Source organism: Euprymna scolopes, chromosome 19, assembly GCF_053919585.1.
Source record: "Euprymna scolopes isolate OS-2025 chromosome 19, ASM5391958v1, whole genome shotgun sequence".
NCBI classification, from domain to species: Eukaryota; Metazoa; Mollusca; class Cephalopoda; order Sepiida; family Sepiolidae; genus Euprymna; species Euprymna scolopes.
The window spans coordinates 102765535-102787527 of NC_136500.1; the positions used below are offsets into that span (position 1 = coordinate 102765535).

The 21993-nt window shown below is 41.7% G+C and overlaps 1 protein-coding gene across 6 annotated transcripts in view; it reads right to left on the reverse strand.

Moving 5' to 3' along the window:
- The window catches only part of LOC145239861 (mucosa-associated lymphoid tissue lymphoma translocation protein 1-like), a 754570-nt gene that overhangs the window by 731333 nt on the left and 1244 nt on the right, over positions 1 to 21993 (reverse strand). Inside the window, exon 1 of one of the 6 annotated variants that reach the window (XM_080103422.1) lies at positions 20544 to 21518. The exons of 3 other annotated variants lie outside the window; for them this stretch is intronic. In XM_080103422.1, coding sequence (XP_079959548.1) covers positions 20544 to 20754 — 211 coding nt within the window. In that variant the 5' untranslated portion in view covers positions 20755 to 21518. Of the gene's footprint in view, positions 1 to 265; positions 384 to 20181; positions 21519 to 21993 lie in introns of those variants that run through there. 2 more of the 6 variants (XM_080103428.1, XM_080103425.1) reach the window with 2 other exon arrangements.

Below are 21993 nucleotides of genomic sequence, written 5' to 3' on the forward strand. Positions count from 1 at the left end.
TTTGTTTTTATTATTATTCAAGAAAATAAAAGGCACTCATGCACTTATTGATCCGTGCTGAAATAAAAACTTTTTTTTAGAAAGTCATTCTTAACATGGGAATGGGAGGGTGTTGTGTACATATTCTGTACCTAACAATTTAGTAAAAACAGGTATTGTAAAACTTTAATTAAACTTGAAAATACTATTTAAAAATAGCGCGGATTGTAAAAAAAAAAGGGGGGGTTAATGATTGCTCAAGAGAGGTAGAGCGGTGTCCACTTACCTTGCTTACTAACCAAGAGATTGTCTTGCCTTTTTAAAGGTTTTTTTCCCCAGGTCAGGTGACAGTTAATCACATGACCTTTTGGTTATTTAAAAGGAGATTCTCTCCAGTGGTTTAAGTTTTTTTTAGATGCATTTGTGGCTGGTGCTGGAAAGCTACTCTTTGATTACCTCAGCTTTGCTGGCAAGAGATTGTTAACAGACTATCAAGTCGCGAAAGGGGGCAATTCTTCCGCAACTTGAAGTAGGTGCATATTGCTCCCTTTTCTCGACTGAGCAATCATTGGATTTTAAGGGAAAATTAATTTTTTTCACATTTTACGGAAGAATCCTTTTTTTTTTTCTTTTTTTTTTTACACAGTGATCACCACTTATCAAGGCCCGGAAGCCACTCAGGGATAAGGGTTATTGCAAGTACATTATGTTAGTGAGGAGATTTGATGAAGTGTTTACTTAAGGGGGTGGTTCATTAGGAATTTGTTAACATTAGACTTGAAGACATCCAAGTTGTAGTCCGGAGGGAAGCAGGCAGACGGAACAGAGTTCCACAGGCGTGCAGTTCTAAGAAAGAAGCTTTGTTCATGAAATCCGCGTTTTGATTTAGGCACAGATATAGAGTGGGGGAAATTTTTCACAGTGGATTCAGCTAGACGGGTGTTTTTCGTGAAAGATTGGCGAGGGGGGACCAGGAATTGGAGTTCAGACGAGCACATGCCATGAAAATAACGATAAAACAAGGATAGGCTCGCAACGTCTCTTCTGTGAGAGAGGGGTTGCAGGGTAGAGAAAAGGGCATCCCCCACTAAACCACGAAGTCTATTTTGTACTCTGTCAAGGCATGATAGGCTGTTTTTGGCAGCTCCTGCCCAGATATGGCAACAGTATTCCATCCTTGGCCGTACTTGGCTTTTATATAGATAGAGAATTGCATCAGTAGTGAGATATCTTCTGGAGCGGTAGAAGGATCCCACCATCTTTCCAGCGACCTTGGCAACAGACTTGATGTACGTGTTCCATTTCAGATCAGGAGTAAAGGTCAAACCCAGAAGCTTGTCAAAACACGGGGCCTCACCCAGACGAGAGCCATCCATCACAATTGATGCCAGCTGGGGATCAGAGCGTTGATGATGTAAGGATAGGAGTTTGGTTTTGGATGCATTAAAGGTAACTAGCCACATCTTCCCCCACTGAACCACGCACTCGAGATCAGAGGAGAGAGAATCAGAGAGAACTTCGTCATTTACAACCTTTGATGTGTTGCCGTAGATGGTCGTGTCATCAGCATAGATGTCAACGAATGATTTAAGTATGTGTTTAGGGAGGTCATTGATGTAGATCAGGAAGAGAGTTGGGCCCAGGATTGACCCCTGAGGGACTCCAGCATTTATATTGCAGGCCTCCGATTTTTGTCCATCTACCACTACTCTTATGAGCCTATCGGAGAGAAATGATTTAATGATTGAGAAAACATTTCCAGTTATACCGTAGCTGGAAATCTTGTGAAGTAGACCCTTATGCCATACTTTGTCGAAGGCCTTTGATATGTCAAGAGCAATTGCCCTAGAAAGGAAGTATTTGTCAAGAGATTCACTAATCCTGTGGGATATAACCGTCAGCACATCTGCGGTAGATCTTGCAGAGCGGAAACCATATTGTGTGTCACTAAGAAGGTTATTCCTGCTGAGGTGGTTGACTATTTCTCTATTTAATATTGATTCCAGCAACTTACTCATAACACAGAGAAGACTTATTGGTCTGTACTGAGAGGGAGATGACATCACCTGAATTCTTAAATACAGGGCAAACTGATGAGGTCTTCCAGGGGGTTGGAAAGCACTTCTCCTTAAGGCAGCGCTTAAATAGTTTCGTAAGTATGGGAGCAAGTTCTGGTTGAAGCTTTTTTAACACTATAATTGGGATGCTTTACTGGAATCTAGGTTTTTTATTAGCTTGGCGACCTCATGCACGGATATTTGTATGTTACCTAGCCTGTTCTGTGTTATAGGAGGAAATATGGGGAGTTGATGGCCTTCGTCGCATAGGGTAGAATTAGCTGCAAAGTTCTTTGCAAATAGTTTGGCCTTGTCTGACGCTGACGAGATGACCTCTGGTCCATTGATAATGGTTGGGATAGAACGCACACTTCTGTTCAGGATCCTATTTGTTATTTGCCAAAACTGGTGGGAACCAAGCCGCTGATCAGCTACCTTGGATTTAACAGACTGGGCATATAGCTCTCTTGCATTTTTTATTACTCTTTTACAGTGGTTGCTGGCAGTCCTGAAAGCAGCTTTAGTCTCAGTGCATCTATTACGTTGGTAGCTATGGAAAAAATGTCTAACATGGATAGAAGCAAGGCAGATTTACAGAAAAGAATTTCTCTTCTATGGACCAAAATCAGAACTATTCTGGAGATGGCTCACATGGAAGATGAACTTCCTAGTAAATCATTTGCTGCACTGCAGAAATCTGTTACCAAATATTTGACTGAAGTTGACATATGTGTTAGCAAGATTAAGCTGTTATCGGAAGAGGAGGAGCAGGAGGACTGGGTTCAAATTGAGAAAGAATCTCTGGCACATACCCTGAGATTCAGAAGGGAACTTGAGCAGCTCGAATTAAAGTTCCTCCCTATTACCTCTGAGTCCATAAGTTCTGCTCCATGTTCCCCTGGAATTGAAAGAGGTGCGTCTTCTTTTATCGTGAAGCCACCTCAACTTCAGATTACTGGGCCTACCTTTGATGGGTTGGAGATGCAATCCAACCCCATGAGTTTCAGGAATTTCCTATCAAGATTTGAAAATTGTGTGGTCGGCATGGCTAACGATGCCGAAAGACTGAATTTCCTGAAATGTTCACTGTCCGACCAACCTTTGCTGCTCATCAATCATATGACTATTTGCAACAGAAATTATGAGTTGGCTCTTTCTGTCCTAAAGAGCGAATACCTCGATGAGAATGAGATAACAGACCACATATTTCAGGACATTTTGGACTTCAGCTATAAACAAAGCAGCCTCTCTTCTGGCGGAGCTGGAAAGTTCATTTGGCTGTTCTTTCTCTAAGGACCATTCTTCAGGGGCTCGACTTATGGCGAAGATTCTCGTTTCCAAATTCCCCAGAGAGGTCCGAGGGGAGCTGATTCAAATTTCTGGGAAGAGAATCCCCACATTGTCGTCCATTTTGCGGGATACTAGGGAGGCGGTTAAACCTCTTCTCATCAAGGGAAACGAGGTCCCTGGCTCCACCCTTAATACTAGTTGGGGCTTCATTGGGGGATGTTTCATCTAGGCCAAGGCCTGGTCCCTCTCGAAGGGATTCTTCACTTCAGGCTAACTCCACTTGTCGCACTCCAGGTGGAAACTTCTCATGCCTCCCCCCTGTTTTGTGTGCTACCTTACCTTTGGCAAGGATGGTGACCAGGTTTCCAGCAACTGTTTGTTGGACACTGGCAGTGGCTGGACTTATCTGTCAGGTAAGGTGTTAGAACCCCTTGGTCCCTTAGCGTCCATTGAACTGGATTGCGAACTCAAATTGACTACCATACTTGGAGACTATAATAGGCGCTTTAAGGAAGTAAAATTGGAGGTTAGTGTTGGATCTCATTCTCCACATTCTCTTCCTGTACTAGTACAGGAGAACCTGGATATATCTGTACACATTGAGGAGTTGGATACTCTTTTTAGACAGGTTCCAACGTCATAACTGCCTTCTAGCAGATAGATTTGAGAGAGGCGCAAACTTCATTCCAATTCATGGAATAATTGGATTGGACTTTATTCAAAGCTTGGGTACTCTCAAACTGGTCCTTGTTTGTATGGGCAAGCCTTTATTATTCCAACAGAACTGGTTCTCTTTGGTGAGGTGAAGCAGTTCCTTGATTTGGACCATTCTTTGGATGTGAACCCAGAGAGCCTTACCTTCAATTCTGTTCTAGCATCAATGGCTGAAGTCAACTCCTCTCACTTTTGTTTCATGCTGGAGTCACAGAGCAAGTATGAGGATCCACTTAGTGATTTTTTCCTGGACAGTGACGTGCAAAGGTGGTAAGAGAAAATGTTTGGGGTGGAGTCGCTGTGAGGTTACGATCAGGATTTGGTTCTGGGGTTCGGGAAGGAGCGAGTCACTCGCTCAACAGCACGTTTCTGCCCCCTTCTTTTCTAATCGACCACACCTGGCCTCTCGCCACTAATGTCACACCGCACAATCTGAACGTCAGCAACACGGAATACTTTTCAAGAGAAGATGTTCACGACTCTTTTCTTTCTGTGTTTCTTACAGGGAATTTTTCCCGGCTTTTATATATCCTATCAAAAACAAAAAGGAAGAGACAAGAAAAAAAAATAGCTTCTCCTATCATGCTCTGTCTTCCCAAGATGCCCTTCGTGTATATAAATGAGCTTACCATCCTTTCCTTCTTCTTTCCCAAAGAGCGATGCAGATACGTCCAGTACATCGTATATTAATTAATTTTTTTTTTTGTTTTTGTTTCTAACCATAACCTAGCCTTAAACGGTAGCTTTTTTTTCCCTTTCGCATATACCCCACACGCCCCCCCCCTCCCGATCTTCCAGATCAATAAGACACTTCATAATCCTTCATCCAAGCAAGCCTCCTCTCACGTTGAGGCCTCTGGGGGACAACTACTTGGGGGTTGACATTTTCAGGTTCACTACAGACATTCTCGTCCAGTTGTAAAGAACCACAATGTGGGGCTAAGTCAAATTGGGGTGCATCGTTAGCTTCTTGATGGATCTCGACTCCTCCTCTTCACTGCCATCACTGTGCACCGGCAGGGTTACACGACACAGGTCTAGGATATGCTGGGGAACGCCATTCACCATCACGTTGTTCTTCGACTGCGTTCCCATTACGATCCCTCTCCCCCAGCGAGTGGTACATTTTGCATTGGGGGGCTTCACCCACACCTCCTCACCCACTTTAATGGTAGCTTCTTCACCCTCAATTCCTACCGTTTTGTTGCATGGATGCCACCACTTATATGCGAAGATGGCTCTATGAGGCACAGTTGTCCCATCTTGTCTGGTTTTCGGTGAGATGTTGTACCAAAGCACCACCTCCATGGGTGAAATGTTGTTTTCTTCTGCAACAGCGTTGATGGTGCGATGATTCCTCCACTATCCTTTCGCATATACCCCACAGTCGCAAGGAATAAGAGAACAAAGATTAACAGACTATGATGAGCGGAAGATTGTGCTCTTCCAACAATCCATTTTGTTTTAAGACAACAAGTATTACGTCCAGTTGCCCTGGGAGGAAGATAAAATATCACGTGTCCCCTCTAATCATGCTGTCGCCTTGCGCATATTAGAACATGTAGCGCGAAACCTGGAGAGGAAACAGCTTTACCAGGACTATCTGCAGGTTTTCCAGCAGCAAGAACGGGAGGGTATAATAGAGGAGATTTTTGTGCCTCCTCAGAGATTTAATGAATTTATTTGGATTCTGCATAGGTTGGTTGTGAAATCGGACCTGACTACGACCAAAAAAATTCGGCCAGTATTCAACTGTAGCCTCAAGGTTGGGGACTCTCCATCTTTGAATGAAGCTACTTACCAGGGAGTAAACTTAACAAGTGACCTGTTAGATTTGCTACTCACTTTCCGCTCCAATAATCATGTGCTGGCAGACATCAAGAAGACCTTCTTGATGATCCGCCTGAAGCTGGAATCAGATAAGAACATTCTGTTTTTTTTTTGAAGGATGGTGAACGACTACGTTGTTTTAGGCACAACACAATCATTTTTGGGTTTGTTTCCAGTCCTTTTATCTTAAATTATGTTCTCCGGTATCATGCTGCACAGTTTCCCATGGAAAATCGCTTTTATGTAGATAATCTCATCATGTCTAGTGATAGTTCAGAGGAGCTGTGTGGATTATACATTCTCTCTCGGGAGCGGTTATATCAAGGAGGCTTCAAACTACAGTCTTGCACTTCTGACCATGTAGAAATTCAAAGCAAGATGGAGGAGCATGGTACACTGAGTGTTCATGACAGTGGTTGGGAAAAGGTACTTGGTTATTGGTACTGTCCTCTCTCCGACACCCTTCGATTGGCTGCGGTTAAGTGAAACCCTGATGCTTCTACTAAGAGACAAATTCATGGGGAGACCGCCAGAGTCTATGATCCTTTATCATTGTGTTTGCCCGTTTCATTGTGAGGTCGTATTCTGCTAAGCAAGCTTTGGGAGAAAGGATTAGGGTGGGATGTGCTGGTTCTACCTGAATTTTTTTCCTTATGGAAGAAACTTTCTTCAGATCTCTCTGGATTGGGGACCATTTCCTTTCCCTGTAAGGCACTCAGTGAAAGTGAACCTGGCGAGCTCTTCATGTTTTGCGATGGCTCCCCGGAAGCCTATGGGTTTACGGCATATATGGTTCAGAAGTGTCGATCTTGTTTGGTATTTGCCAAAGCTAGGGTGCCTCCTTTAAAAAGGAAAACACATCCTACTCTGGAGCTCATGGCTGTGTTCCTGGCCATAAAGTGCCTACCTACGATTCTAAGAAACTCTGGAGGATTCACTCCCTCTGAGATTCACGTGTGAATTTGTTTCACAACTACGGCAGTTGATTAACACACACATCGAACTTCTAAAGCTTGAATTCGTTTCACAACTACGGCAGTTGATTAACACACACGTCGAACTTCTAAAGCTTGAATTCGTTTCGCAACTACGGCAGTTGATTAACACACACATCGAACTTCTAATCACACTAATGCAGTTGATACACACTGTCCTCGATCTTCTGAACTTTTATTGTCCAAGCGTTCATCATCAGCCAATCGGCGGCCAGAAAAAGTCACGTGAGGCCTGACATCATCGCTCAATAATCTTACAAAAACCACAGCCACCATTTTTAATTTCTGCCCTCCCTGTGATCCTCCCAGCAGGTAAGACAACACGCGCAGACACGTGGTCGCTTTCTTCCTTCATTCTGTTCGACTTTACACCCCCCCTGGTCTCAAGATCACACATGCAGCAGTGCGACTGCGGTTGTTTGTTACGGGCACTCCTACGGAGGTGGATTAGCTGGACTTCTTCATCTTCATCAGAGCTACTTGGGTCAGTGTCCACAGTCCTACTATCCGGCTGCGCTCCATCTTCATCCGAGCTCTCAGAAGGGGTAACAGACCTGTTGCCATTAACGTTGCCAGCAGTCCTTCCATCAAGCTGGGCTCCATCGTCATTGGGGCTCTCAGAAGTGGCGCTGGAACTATCGCCATCTGTGCTGAGGTTCTCAGCCATGTCATCACGGCAATGGGGCATAGGTCGGATCCACATTTCATCATTGGATGATTCATCACTTTCGCTGTTCGCCATTTGGTTTGTATCAAGGGCGGGCCGGACATCTCTCACATGCCGTGGAGTACCATCAATTAGCACAGCCTGCTCACTAATTATGCCAGTGATCCGTCCTCTTCTGAAACTGGTCGTACATCGGTTATTGGGAGGCCTTACCCAGACGGTGTCCCCTAACTTGTACCGTCCTTGCGTCCTCTTCTGATTAGGCAGGCAGGCAGGCGTCTATGCCGTTAACACGCACTCAATAGCAATGTATTGCATTAGCAGGTGCACTTTCAGCAGTCGCGTCATCCTTTGGTGTTGTATTGTACCTATATACTGCCTCTGCAATCGTACATTTCTTCCTTGCTGCTATCCTCTTCACACTTCGGTGGAACCGCTCCGCTATACCGTTGCCACTCGGTACATACGCACACCTGTGTCTAAGCCAGATCCCCCACTCATCTACGAAACGCCTGAATTCTCCGCTGCAAAAGGCTGTGTCGTTGTCAGTGAGAATCTCTTCAGGTGGCCCTCGCTTGTAAAATATGAACGGATGACACTAGCAGAGACCTGTCTTGTTAATAGTTAGTCGCCAGATTGCAAACCTTGTGGGTCCACAATCGATCAGTGTCAGGAAGTGCTGACCACCATAATAGGTTATGTCCAAGCCCAGTCGGCTCCAATTCTCGTCGACTTCCAGCTGACCTTTCTGCCATTTGGTGGGAGCAGGGTCGATTGACTGGCATATTTGGCATTCCTTGACCACTGCTTCTACTTTGCTTTTGGACACTGACGGGTTGGTTAAGTGTACGAAATAATATGTTCGTCTCACTCCGGGGTGTCCACTGTCATGGTGTACCTTCTTGATTTTATCCGTCTCCTCAACAGAAGCAGCACATAAAGACCCTGGTTCGGCTTCTTTCTTCATTGCGTCGAACCATCTCTGGGGCACACGGGTAAGTCTATCAGCAAGATTGCAGGTTGAAGTGACAAGCACCGCATTCACCGATAGGTCGTACTCTTCCACCAACTTCCTTATTGTCTCCAACCTTCGTCTGATTAACATTTCGGTAGCCGCCTTGGTGCGCACTCTCATTTTGCCTGTTAGTGTGTCAACTATCCAGTGGTATACGCACAGCGAATCTGTGCGTATGCATAATTCTTTGACTTTCCACTGGAGTGCCAAGTTTATTCCTTTTATTACCGCATCCAACTCTGCCAGGTTGATATGAGCAGCATCATTCATTGGTCGCAACCAGCAGGCGTCCTCAATCACAGACCCGTTCATCTCCAATAGCGCCCCAATTGCGAGGGAGCTCGCATCCACCCACCAATCTCCTTTAGCGGGGTCCTCCTACTTGACTCTTGTGATGGTCTCCTTCACCATGCGCAGCAACAGATTTGTCATCCCAGCCTTTGGTAACTGCACTCGCCCTCCTCTTCATGATGGCTGTCGCGGCCCGAGTCCATCCACCTACTGGTAAGTGTCCCACCAGTTTTCCACACAGGGAAAATATAGCCCGCCTCGTGAGGACATGGGGCACTTCAGGAACAGCAGTTCCACGTCCCCACTTCAAGGTTCCTCGCTCCTGTTGAACGCTCAACCCCAAGACACGAGCGCCATCCTCCAAGCGTTCTGGATCCTTACACATCAGTCCAAGTTCGGCTAGCTTGGCCCTCACACGTGATGATGGCACGATGTCTTCATTCACGTATATGTCGTCAAGGTATGCTGATGTCCCCTCTTTTACGATCTTATCCTGTGACAATACAGCATTGACGATCGTCTTCATTATTTGGGGTGCAACGTTCAACCCAAAGCCCAGTCTTGTGAGGCAATACCTCCTACCGGCAAACACTACTGTCTGAAACGGCCACATTGTCTCGCTAACCCGGACCTGCAGATATGCTCTTCTCAGATCTAACAGGGACACATTAGAACCCAGCTGGCGCCACTATTGTAGTTTGCTAGCACACACGTCAGCATCAGCTGTGAACGCATCAACATATGAGTTCAGTTCTCGGTCGTCCATTACCGACCTGACTTTGGCTTTTTTGTGCTGAGCAACCGCCATTAATGGGATCAGACACTTAGGAGGTCCAAGTTTCTTGTAGGGGTAGGGAATCAGCCAGCCATCCTCGATCTATTTGCGAAGTTCTTCTTCGTATGCGGGCCTCATGTGGTCGGGCACATGGTATTCAGTTATTCCATTCTGCAGTTTGGCTGGTTCCCGGTTTTCCGACCACTTTCATGAGGCAGTCCAAGCCCTCTTTTGCTCGTCAAATTCGACGCTGAAGTCTGGTTGGTCGATCCTTAGCGCAGCACACACTGGGGCTTTCTCATACAATAGTGCGGGAGCACCCGGAATCGAGGAGTGCTGAGCACAGTGCTTCGTCGATATATATCGGGATGACCGGCAGCGTCTCATTTAATTTCTGCGTGGGGAAGAGGTCGACGCTGACACCTTGTCCCCGGTTCCGTTTTCCGGACAGTCTTGAGCTATATGGCCAGTTTCCTTACACCGGTAGCTGCAAACAGCCGTTGGTTGTTGCCGGCAGTTCCTTGCAATGTGGCCCTGTCCATTGCATCTGTAGCATATGATTCCACCACGTGGACTGGGTCCCTGATACGGTTTCTTATCATTCGGTGTGGACTGAGCAGCAGCAATTACTGGTTCCCTCATCTTGGAGTAATTCTTCATTACAGTCCTGGCCCGATCTACTAGGTCATTAAGGGGCAATGAATCTGCACTTGAGCTAGCTCGTAGTAGTTGCTTTGCTCCTGTCGGGAATCCTGCTAGGAATTTGCATGCTAAGGCCCGCTCAGGCAGTCCACCAAACAACACTGTCAACTTCGTCAGCTCTGCCAAGTACACGTCGACCGTTTCGCCTGGACGTAAGGTCCTTGCCTCAAGTTGCTCCCAAGCAGTGGTGGGGTCAATCGCAAACGCCTTGAACAGTGCCGCCTTGATTTTCTCGTAGTCCTGTTTGCCCTCATGGCTGAGCTGTTGATACACCGCAAAGGCACCACTGGACAAACACAGAGGAACAACATGCTCAAAGTTTTTTACGCCAGACAAAAGGCAATGTAATTCCACCTTTTCCACCCAGTCAATTACCGGGGTCGATCCATCAAACTCTGGTATTAATTTGAGGTCAATTTTTTGCCCCATTTCGCCGAAATAGCTTGAATTCGTTTCGCAACTACGGCAGTTGATTAACACACACGTCGAACTTCTAAAGCTTGAATTCGTTTCACAACTACGGCAGTTGATTAACACACACGTCAAACGTCCAATCACACTGATGCAGTTGATACACACTGTCCTCGATCTTCTGAACATACTCCTTTTATTGTCCAAGCGTTTGTCATCAGCCAATCGGCGGCCAGAAAAACAGTCACGTGAGGCCTGACGTCATCGCTCAATAATCTTACAAAAACCACAGCTGCCATTTTTAATTTCTGCCCTCCCTGTGATCCTCCCAGCAGGTAAGACAACACGCGCAGACACGTGGTCGCTTTCTTCCTTCATTCTGTTCGACTTTACAACGTGGTCACAGATTCTCAAGTGGTCCTCTCTTGGCTTATCTTAGGGACCATCGTGAGCAAGAACCGAAATAGGCTGAAGGCTATCTAGCAGATGAGCATTGAATTAAAAGCCACTCTCAGCTTGTATCTCTCATTTCGGTATATTCCAATGGCAGAGAACCCCGCTGATTTGATCACTTGGGGAATGATGCTGGAAAGGTTCAAAACCTGCTTCCAGTTCTGGTGCTATAGTCCAGGTTGGTTAAGTGGCGGCACCACTCTGTGAGTTACTCAAGACTTGCCATGCCTCAACAAATGCAGCCAAGGTATAGTTTGTGCATCTTGGAATGCTGCGATCCTCCATGGAGAGGAAACACCTACTGTTCTGCCCCTGAAAAGGTTCTCTTCATTTAATAAACTCTTAAGAGTGATTTCCTTTGTCCTGAAATTTATCAATCGTTTGCGTCGGTTAGAAGTTGACAGTGAAAAACTGGCAGCTGTTTTGCTTATGCAGACAATGCAATGCCAGGTATATGTTGAGGAACTAGATTTTTTGCTAAATCCCTCGGGGAAGGCGGTACCTGGGTTAGTGGGGAACCTTGATTTGTTTATTGATGATGAAGGTCTAATCAGGTCAGGTGGCAGAATTGGTAGATCTCTCCACTTTAGTAGGGAAGTTAAACACCCTATTCTGTTGGCAAAGAGTCACCGATTACCAAGCTTATCATAATGGATGTGCATGCTAGGTGCCAGCACTTAGGGATTGCATCCACTTTAGCGGAACTGAGACATTGTGAGTACTGGGTGCCAAAAGGCAGACAAGCAGTGAAGACGATCCTGACTTCATGCGCTCTGTGCCGAAGGTACAATGCCAGACAGGTCTTGCCACCCAATGTAGCTAACTTGCCCGCATTCCGTATTGAACTGGAAGTTCCCTTCAAGTATCAAAGTTTACAGTTACTCAAAGGTGCTGAGTTCAATCCTGAATGAAGGCAGTGAAAAAAGTAACATTCAAAACAGAGAATCAGCAACTATGTCCCAGAGCCTAGCTGGAGTCCGAACACGGTACCCCCGTAATAATAATAAAGGGTTGGGTTTGAGACTCCTAACAAACAGTTCCCCAGTTCGATACAAAAACACCTGATGAAGGCCGGAGGGCAAAACGGCCGAAACGTTGTGACGATAACAACCAAGATGAGGAAGTCAGTCCGACAATCTCAATCAATGAAAACACCTCATCTCAAAAATACAGACAATTGCATGCTAATGTTAGATATTGTTTTGAAATGAAAACACAGAAATCAGGAATTAATTGAGGGGGGTGTTGCATGAGGAACTAATCTCAGGTTACACCGCTAGAGTAACGTCCCTTGGCGGTGACAGACTTGTAGTGTAGATAATGGCGCAAGAATAAAATAAGATGCCAGTAAACCAAGTGTACGTGTTGCATTGTTTTCATTAATGGGAATCTGCATGCAAAGATAATGAAACATGGTCATTGTGATCTATTTGCGTTTAAATAATATGAAAAAAGAAGTTTAAACCAATTTAATCAGCCGTAAAACACAAGATTGTATTGAGAAAAAAAAAAGTGTCCGAACTTAAGATAGAAGAGATAAATAGACCAGTGGTGGTGATACGACCCCCACAACCCCTGTGTATGGAAAATAATCTGTCAGCGAACTGGAAGCTGTTTAAATTAAGATGGAATAACTATGCTATCATCACGTATCTAGCGAGACAGCCAGTACTATACCAAATGGTGATGTTGCTGCATACACTTGGAGATGAAGCGTTAAAAGTATATTATGGGTTTCAGTTTCTGACTCCGGAAGAAGAGAGAATACCCAATGAAATTCTCCAAGCGTTTGATAAGTATGCCATTGGAGAAATTAATGAGACATACGAACGATATATCTTCCACACAAGAAAACAGGGGGAAGGTGAAACAGTGGAAGCATTTATCACGGCACTCCGTACGTTGATAAAGACATGCAATTATGTGAGAATTATGTCTCTTCCATACGAGACCAGATAATTCTTGGAGTACACAACCTCCCACACCCAAGCGGAACTGCTTAAAATGAGACAGTTGGACTTACAGAGATGCATAGACATATGCAAACTATCGGAAAATGCAACGCTACAGTCTAGAATTCTGAGACCTGAGGCAGTTAACAGAGTGGAATTAAAACCTAAGGGAAAGCCAACAACCACAGAAAGTAACAGAGGGTGTAAGGCGTGTGCATTGCAACATGAACCCGGAAAAGAGTTTTGTCCAGCTTTTGGGAAGACGTGTTTCAAATGCAATGGAAAGAACCACTTTGCAAAAAGATGCAAATCAAGAAAAAAGAATATTCGGTTTGTTGGAAAACAAGATGATAGCGATAGCAATAGTGATAGTTCAGACTGTGGACAGTGTGACCATGAAAGAAGGAATCAATTCCATCAGACCTGAAGTGATAAAGGCAGAAATGATGGTCAAAGGAAAGTTGGTCGTTTTTCAGCTAGATAGTGGAGCCTCAATGAACATCTTGAACGAGAAACATGTGGCGGGAAAAACACTTGAGTAGTCCAATAAGACCCTTATCATGTGGAATGGGTCACAAATAAAACCGTTAGGAGAACGTCGGATAAAAATGATAAACCCAAAAACCGGACTCAAGTATGCAGTGAAGTTTGTCAGCAAATGGCACTCATTAGTGTGAACAATGACAAATTTAAGAGGGTTGCAAACATATCTCAAAAAAACAGCAGCCAGCACCCGGAGAGCATCATATCCAAATTTCAGGATGTATTCCAGGAAGAATTGGGTACGTTACATGGAGAGGCTCATCTGGAGGTGAACTCCAACGTAACACCACATGTTGCAGCGGCTCGAAGAATACCAGTGGCTATCAGGGTAAAAGTGAAAGCCGAATTAGAAAGACTGGTCAAAAAGGTAATTGAACCAGTGAACGAGCCAACACCATAGGCAAGTGCCTTATCACTGGTAATCAAAAAAAATGGAAAGTTACAGATATGTATTGACTCCAGACCATTAAAAATAAGGCTCTTAAACGGGAGCATTTCCAGTTACCGGTACTGGACGATCTCCTCCCAGAACTTACTGATAGCAAAGTTTTCTCAACTCTTGATCTAAGGGATGGATTTTGGCACCTAAACTTAGATGAAGCCAGCAGTCGCTTGACCACTTTTGCCATTCCATATAGTCGGTTTCGATGGAAGGTTTTACCATTTGGAATTGCTCCAGCCCCGGAAATATTTCAAAGAGAACTATATAATAATATGGCCGATTTGAAAGGAATCATCAACAAAGCAGAAGATCTTCTGGTAATCGGGATTGGTAAAACGATGGAAGAAGCAACAGAGGACCATGATAGAAAACTCAGAAGGCTGTTGCAAAGATGTCATGATCGTGGGATGCGATTGAATGCTGAGAAAATGAATTTACGGCAAACATCTGTATCATTCCTGGGTCACAGGATAACCAGATCCTGAGAAAATAAAAGCCATAAAAGATATGGCACGGCCAACAGACATTAAGGAAGTGCAACGATTGGGAGGATTCATGAATTATTTGGCAAAGTTTCTGCCCCACATCTCTGATGTGATGGCTCCAATTTGCAACTTAACAAAGGTGGATGTGCCATGGACGCGGTCTCAGATCCGTGAAGAAGCTTTTAAGAAAATTAAAAAGTTGGTGAGTGAAGCACCAATATTGAGATACTATGACCCCAACAAACCATTGGTCGTTCAATGTGATGCAAGTGAGAAAGGAATGGGGGCTGTATTGCTACAAGAAGGTCAACCCTTAGCCGAGCACTTACAGACACAGAAACCGGATATGCACAGATTGAGAAAGAACTATTGGCAGTGATTCATGCCTGTGAACGGTTTCACCAATACACATTTGGTCAACAGGCTAGAGTACTGACTGATCATAAACCATTAGAAGCAATAATGAAAATGAAATTTGGGAAATGCCCAAAGCGACTGCAAAATATGTTAATGCAGTTACAAGTTTACAATGTGATTGTTCTATACCATCCTAGTAAGATATTCCTAGCAGACACATTATCAAGGGCATACATTTATGGAGTGAGCAATGACTGTATCAATGATGATGATGATGTCCAGGAAACAGAATATATTCCAGTGACAGAGGGGAGGTTGCTCGAATTGTGTTCAACTACAAAAGAAGACAGATGTATGCAGATGTTACAGCAAGTAATTGTGGAAGGATGGCCAGAAGACAAAGTACATCTTGACCCAGAGGTGAGACCATATTTCAGCATGCGGAATGAAATGATGGTACAAGATGGATTAATATTCAGAGGAAACCGAGTAGTAGTACCAACAACACAGCGAGCAGTGTTAAAAGAAAAATTGCATTCCACACACCTAGGGGATCGAAGGATGCTGCAGAAGAGCAAGAGAATGCTTGTACTGGCCAAATATGAATAGTGACATCAGAGACTTTGTCTCAAAATGCCCAACGTGCAGGAAATATGAGGTAGCCAATCCTGCAGAGCCTTTAATGGTTCATGAAATTCCGGAGAGACCCTGGGCAAAAGTAGAAGTAGATCTCTTTAGTTTTGCAGATAGGGACTATCTCTCCACCGTTGATTATATGAGTAATTTCTGGGAAATTGACCATCTCCCGACTACACAAGCTAAAACAGTGATCACTAAGCTTAAGCACCATTTTGCACAACATGGGATACCAGATCAGGTAGTCACTGATAATGGACCACAGTTTAGTAGTCAAGAATTCTCCACCTTTGCAAGAAGGTGGTGTTTTGCACATACACCCGTCAGTCTTTACAATAGCAAGGCAAATGGAAAAGTAGAATCTGCTGTAAAGAACCTTTTCCAGAAATCAATGGAAGATAATGCTGATCCATACCTAGCGATGCTAGATCACAGGAATATGCCAGCCAAGGGTCACTTATCACCTGCGCAGAAGCTAATGTCAAGAAGAACAAAGACACTTCTTCCAACCAGAGAGGACCTCAGACCAGAACTATACAAAAATCTAAGCAAAACAGTTAAGTGAGAAAGCAAAAGCATTATTTCAACCAGAAAGTAAAACCACTTCAGCCAGTGCAACATGGAGATGTGGTATGTATTAAACCACACATAAAAGGTCAGCGAGAGTAGAAGAAGGCAGTTGTGTGGCAGAGACTGGATGAGAGGTCATACCATGTCAAAGTTGATGGGGAGTTGCTCCGACGTAATGGGGTGGATTTAAAAAAAAACAGCAGAACCATTACCATCACCGTCATTGATCCCTCAGTCATACCAAAGGCCTAGCAAGAAGGCACCAATAACTGAACTGCCAAGTACAAAAGGGGTTTGTAATTCGCAAACACCTCGGCTCGAAAGTAATAGAATGAGGCCGGCAACACTATCCCCAGCAAATCAAAATACTGAAGGAATGAGGACACATTCAGGAAGACTAGTAAGGAATCCAGCTAGCAAAAACTATATGAACTAATTGAGTCCAAGTGAAAAGGGCAGAATAATCCATGTTAGGCCAGAGGTTAGTCAGCCCAGTGAAGGCCTAGGTCACAAGGACAAAGCATTGTTTTGTTTTTGTATTTTAGTTATTTTGCTTTTGTTAGTGGATCTTTTTTCTTTGTTGTTGTTCTTAAAAGGGGGAAGATGTTGCATGAGGAACTAATCTCAGGTTACACCGCTAGAGTAACGTCCTTTGGCGGTGACAGACTTGTATTGTGGCTACCGTAATATGATGGCCTAGCGACGACTATAATTTAGTCTGGTGACGTCATGAACATCGGTCTGTTGAAATTTGGTCACGCGTCTCATGACTAAACCAGAAGTTGGTTTTAAGTTTTGGAGGGTTAAATAAATTTAAACATGCCGTCGAGATGTATAGTTCCAAAATGCCAAGGTAACTATGAAAATGGACCAAAAGTTACCGTTTTTTTCATTTCCCCCCAAAAAAGGAAATAATTTACCAGTGGATTAATGCAATAAAAAGAAAGCATTTTACTCCATCTAAATATAGCAGAGTAAGTGTTAAAATGTTTGAGATATTTAAAAAAAAAAAAAGCACCTTTTTTATTTTTATTTATTTTTTTAGAACGTATTTTAAAATAAAAATGAAAGTATGTATATAAAAAATGAATTTTATATGTAATTTAAGTTATGTGCTGAAATAATAAATTATTATTTAGAAACTTATTTAAAATGGGGAGTATGGTGAAAATATTATGTACTTTCACCTAACAATTTAATAAAATATCGTAAAAACGGAATTCCTTGTTTAAATAATTCTAAATAAGAAAAATCATAAATCTTTTTAATTCAACTATTTTACTGTGCAATATTTATATCAGCGTGAAATAGATTAAACTTTTTTTTTTAAGTTTATGGACGTTTTTGTTATCCCAAAAGCTTATTAATAATTATTTGTGGTAAATGTTGTGGTCCTGTAGGTGTCAGAATTTTGGAGAATATACTTCCAAAATAAACTATTAAAATTGTTTAAAAAAATAATAGAAATATTATTTTTTATTTAAAAAAAGTGTTTACAAAATGACGGCAATAAAAAAAATAATATTTCTATTATTTTTTTAAACAATTTTAATAGTTTATTTTGGATGTATATTCCATAAAGAAAATAAACAACCCACTTTAAACGGAGAAATTACGAGTTTTGTATATGTTATTCACAGTTTTGTGTTAGGATTGTCAAAAATTCTCCCAAAATTCTGATACTGCTAGTGGTGCTGTAAACGAAAATAACGTTTAAAATTATGGCAAATGAGTAGTTTCCAAGATATGAAGAAATCTTAGTTTTAAAAAATGGGGGATCACTTTTCTATAAAAATTTAATGTAAAATGAGCACCCACTTTATGGCCATTTTTTTTAGGGCACTTTCTTTTTAACAAATAAAAGCGAAGAAAAATGAGTATGGCTACTTTTATGTTGGGGGTTGGGAGTCAACTTACAATAAACACAGTTTAACGTAAAATGAGCACCCCCTTTCAAAAGGTGTAAACAGAATTTTTGTCGAGGAGAGGGGGGTCAACTGTAGGTGCTGATTTTACGTTTAGTTGTGTTCATTCCTACATCAAAGAGGCACTTCGCCTTGTTCGAGGCGAAAATGTAATTTTTTTAAAAATTGCTCGTTGCCCATGTAAAAAAAAAAATTGGCCATAAAGTGGGTGATCGTTTTGGGTTAAATTATCCCCCCCCCCTTTTTTAACTAACATCTCTTTATATCTTGGAAACTACTAGTTTGCCGTAATTTTAAATGTTATTTTCGTTTTCAGAACTCCCCCCCCCCCCCAACCTATAACAGTGGTAATTTAAAAGGATTTTTCGAGGGTGGACTAATTCTGCACCTCATTTTTTTTATTTTATCGTTTTTTGTCATGTAATTTTCTTTCTTTTTTTGTATTAAGTCAAACATGGTACGATTTTTTTTTAAATTATTTCTTTAGGTATGTGAACTTCATTTTCGACCTGAAGACATACAGCCAGAGGCATCAGCATTTGATGAAAGGACTGGAAAGACAATTAGTGTTAAATTAAAAAATCCCTATCTTAAGGATGGTGCTATTCCTTGAACATTACCAAACTGTCCCTCCTATTTATCGTCATCAACCACTTTTAGAGTCTCCTAACACAAAGAAAATGCGTTTAGAAAATTCTGCTCTTAAGCGTGCATTATGTGAAAGTGTTGCTGACGAGTTAGGTAAAACTTTCCATAATATTGATGATTTAGAAAAAAAAATTAACGTTTATAGATAAAAATTATTGGACTTCTATTAGGCAAAACAATACCATCATTATATGTCATATAAAGAGATGCCCATGACCAAAAATAAAAAAGTCTGTGGTGATTGAATCAGACTTGGCCGTTAGAGTATTCTGTAGTGATGTGGAAATGAGTGCTATAGGGGAGTATAGTATTCCTAAACATGTAACAGAGGAAAATACTCTGCAGATTTTGATGGAAAACATGAAAAAAAAATGGACATCGAAGAACAGGAAATGAAAACTTCTAATATAAGTTCTTTATTAAAATTAATCTTATCATTTTGCTATTAGTGCAAGATGAATCATTTTAATATTTTAATGCTATCAAGATGAATCATTTTAATATTTTAATGCTATTAAGTTCATATATAAACAAATTAACATAATGACCATGAATAAGGTTAATTACTCGAGTGAAATGATGGTATTTTCTTCCTTATTATATAACTGCTCCCCTAGAGGGTACAGACTTAAGACACTAAAAATGTAATTTTACCATGCTATTCAACCATTCGAAGATTAACCTTATCAACTTTTATGAATCCTGTCATTGAACAACTCAATAACAATTTTCTCATGTATATTAAAAGTAAGTTCAAGTTACTAATGCAGAATGACATCACAGTATCTTTACTTGTTGATGAAATACATCTCAAACCTTATCTTGATTATAAAGGTGGTAATATTGTTGGCTTAGCTAACAACAGCAATGAACCTACCACAAGTGCATTTGCTTTTATGCTTAGCAGTGTATTCTCACAATATAAGGATGTTGTGCATGTTATGCCAACTAAATGTCTTCTAGCTGAGAACTTATTTGACATAATCAAACATGTAATAATTGGCTTAGAAGATATAGGGTTTAAGGTATTATCTGTTATAACAGATAATAATGCAATAAATAAAAAAGCTATGTCTTTCTTTTGTAGCCCATCAAAGCTTTCAATTGTATATCCCCATCCAGTTTGAACGTCTATCCCTCTTTTCTTCTTATTCGACTCAGTGCATATATTAAAATGCATTAGAAACAATTGGCTTGGCTAAAAAGATGAACATAAATGCATGATGTTCCCAAGGTTTTATTATAATGGAAATCATGAATTAGATAATATCCAAAGTGCTCCATTTTCTAGTTTACATAAACTTTATGCTCTAGAATCTCAATCACTTGTGAAATATTGCTATAAGTTTACTTCAAAAGCTCTTTCTCCGACTACTTTTGAAAGGCAAAATGTTAATTTGGTTTTGCAAATTTTCGACAAATATACTATTCAAGGTTTGCTAACCTTAGGAAAACAGGAATGCTTGCCAAATTATGCAGAAATCGAAGCAAGAGTTACATGTTTATAAATTTTAACATAGATGTAACAGAAGATGATGTTAATCAATGCAAGGAAGTACTTCCTGTTATATTATACTTAGCAGGTTATTGCTGTCATGCAGTTTTCAAAAAACTGAAATGCAATAGCTGCAAAAATTTAATATCTGGGAGAGAGGCTGTTGAAGAAATAGCTGAATTAAACAGATGATGATGGTCACGGCGTCTCTCGCTGTTAGCTGGTGAGAGGGAAAGTCTATTGTTGTAGAAAGAGAGAGTGAGAAAGTCAATCCAGGCCATGGAGAGAGAAAGTGTGTAAAGTGTACATACTGTCTGTTGGCTCTTGCCCCACACATAGTAGCAGGGGACGTGAAGCATGCGCGCCCCAAAGGGAACGGTTAGTCCGTCGACCGCCCAGGTCGGGAGCCGAATCGAAAAGGAGGAAAAGCTTAGGTCTCTTGCTTTTGTAGTTGTTTCCGGTGTCCTTTGCGCATGTGTGGATTTCCTTTAAAGGGAAGTGACGTTGCCCATATGCACACATGTGTGTACGTTAGTGTGTGGCGATGACGTCATTTTTCAGCTGACAGGCCATCTATGACGGTGGTCACGCTTGTATTGTAATGGTGCGAGAATAAAATAAGATGCCAGTAAACCAAGTGTACGTGTTGTGTTGTTTTCATTAATGGGAATCTGCATGCAAAGATAATGAAACAGGGGGGGGGGGTGAAAAACATTGTTGTCCAACCCTGATACTTGTAAACTAGGAAATTACCCCAGATAAATTGCATAAATTAAAAGCAAGATTTAAGAATGTCTTTAAAATAAGGAAATCATTGTAAACGCACATGCCCATCATAGAAGGTGAAATAAAAATGAAAGAAATATGGTGTTCAGTGCGAATAATGATTTACAGAAATAGGAAAGAAAACACCCGTAGTGTTCCATCGAAGTTTGTTTTCATTTTTTTTTTTTTTTTTCCTTTTATATGTCGTTTATGATTTGTTATTTTAGCGTCATATCAATTTGTGGTATTTGCAGAGTTTAATCAACACATTAAAAAGTGAAAATATCGAGAAAAGGTTATATTGAAGTTTTCCAAAAAAAAAAAAAAATCACTTAAGTAGCTTTGTTTTTTCTTTTTGATATTTTTTTTAGATTAGGTCCACCTTCACAATTTTCTTTGGTAAATGTTTACTTTAACTGCAACAGAACACCAACCAATATAATTTGTTTTTTTATGGGTTTTCGGGGTCGCTGACAACGAATCTGATATTCAAACCCGTCGCAAATTTACCGTTTGCATGGTATTAACCCCTGAGCCCATGCACTATTTTGTGCCAACTCACTGCCATCGTTTATGCTATTCTTACATGATGCATTCGCGCATGGACGAGCGTAGTAAGGTGACTTGCCACATCGCGGAAGAATTTTTTAGCAGACATTTGAAATAAGTTTTCAGAAACAAAAAAATGTGGTTCATTTTTCTGTGTTGCGTAGTTTTTGATGCTTTTTTAATGGATCTAAAAAATTAAGTTTTTACGAGCAATTTACAAAGCATTTTTATTTTCATTTTGATGTAGGGGGTTATTCAATGTACAACATTTAAAAGGTGCTTCAATTTACTGTTTTTCCGTAAGTAACGCGCCGACATACACCGAGCAGAAGAACTGTTTAATTTTTCACAAAAATTCTATTTACATTGGGGGGTAGGGCGGTGGAGGGGCGGGGGCAGGGGCAACGAGTGGTGTCGCGCGCGTTACTTTCGGAAAAACGGTAAATT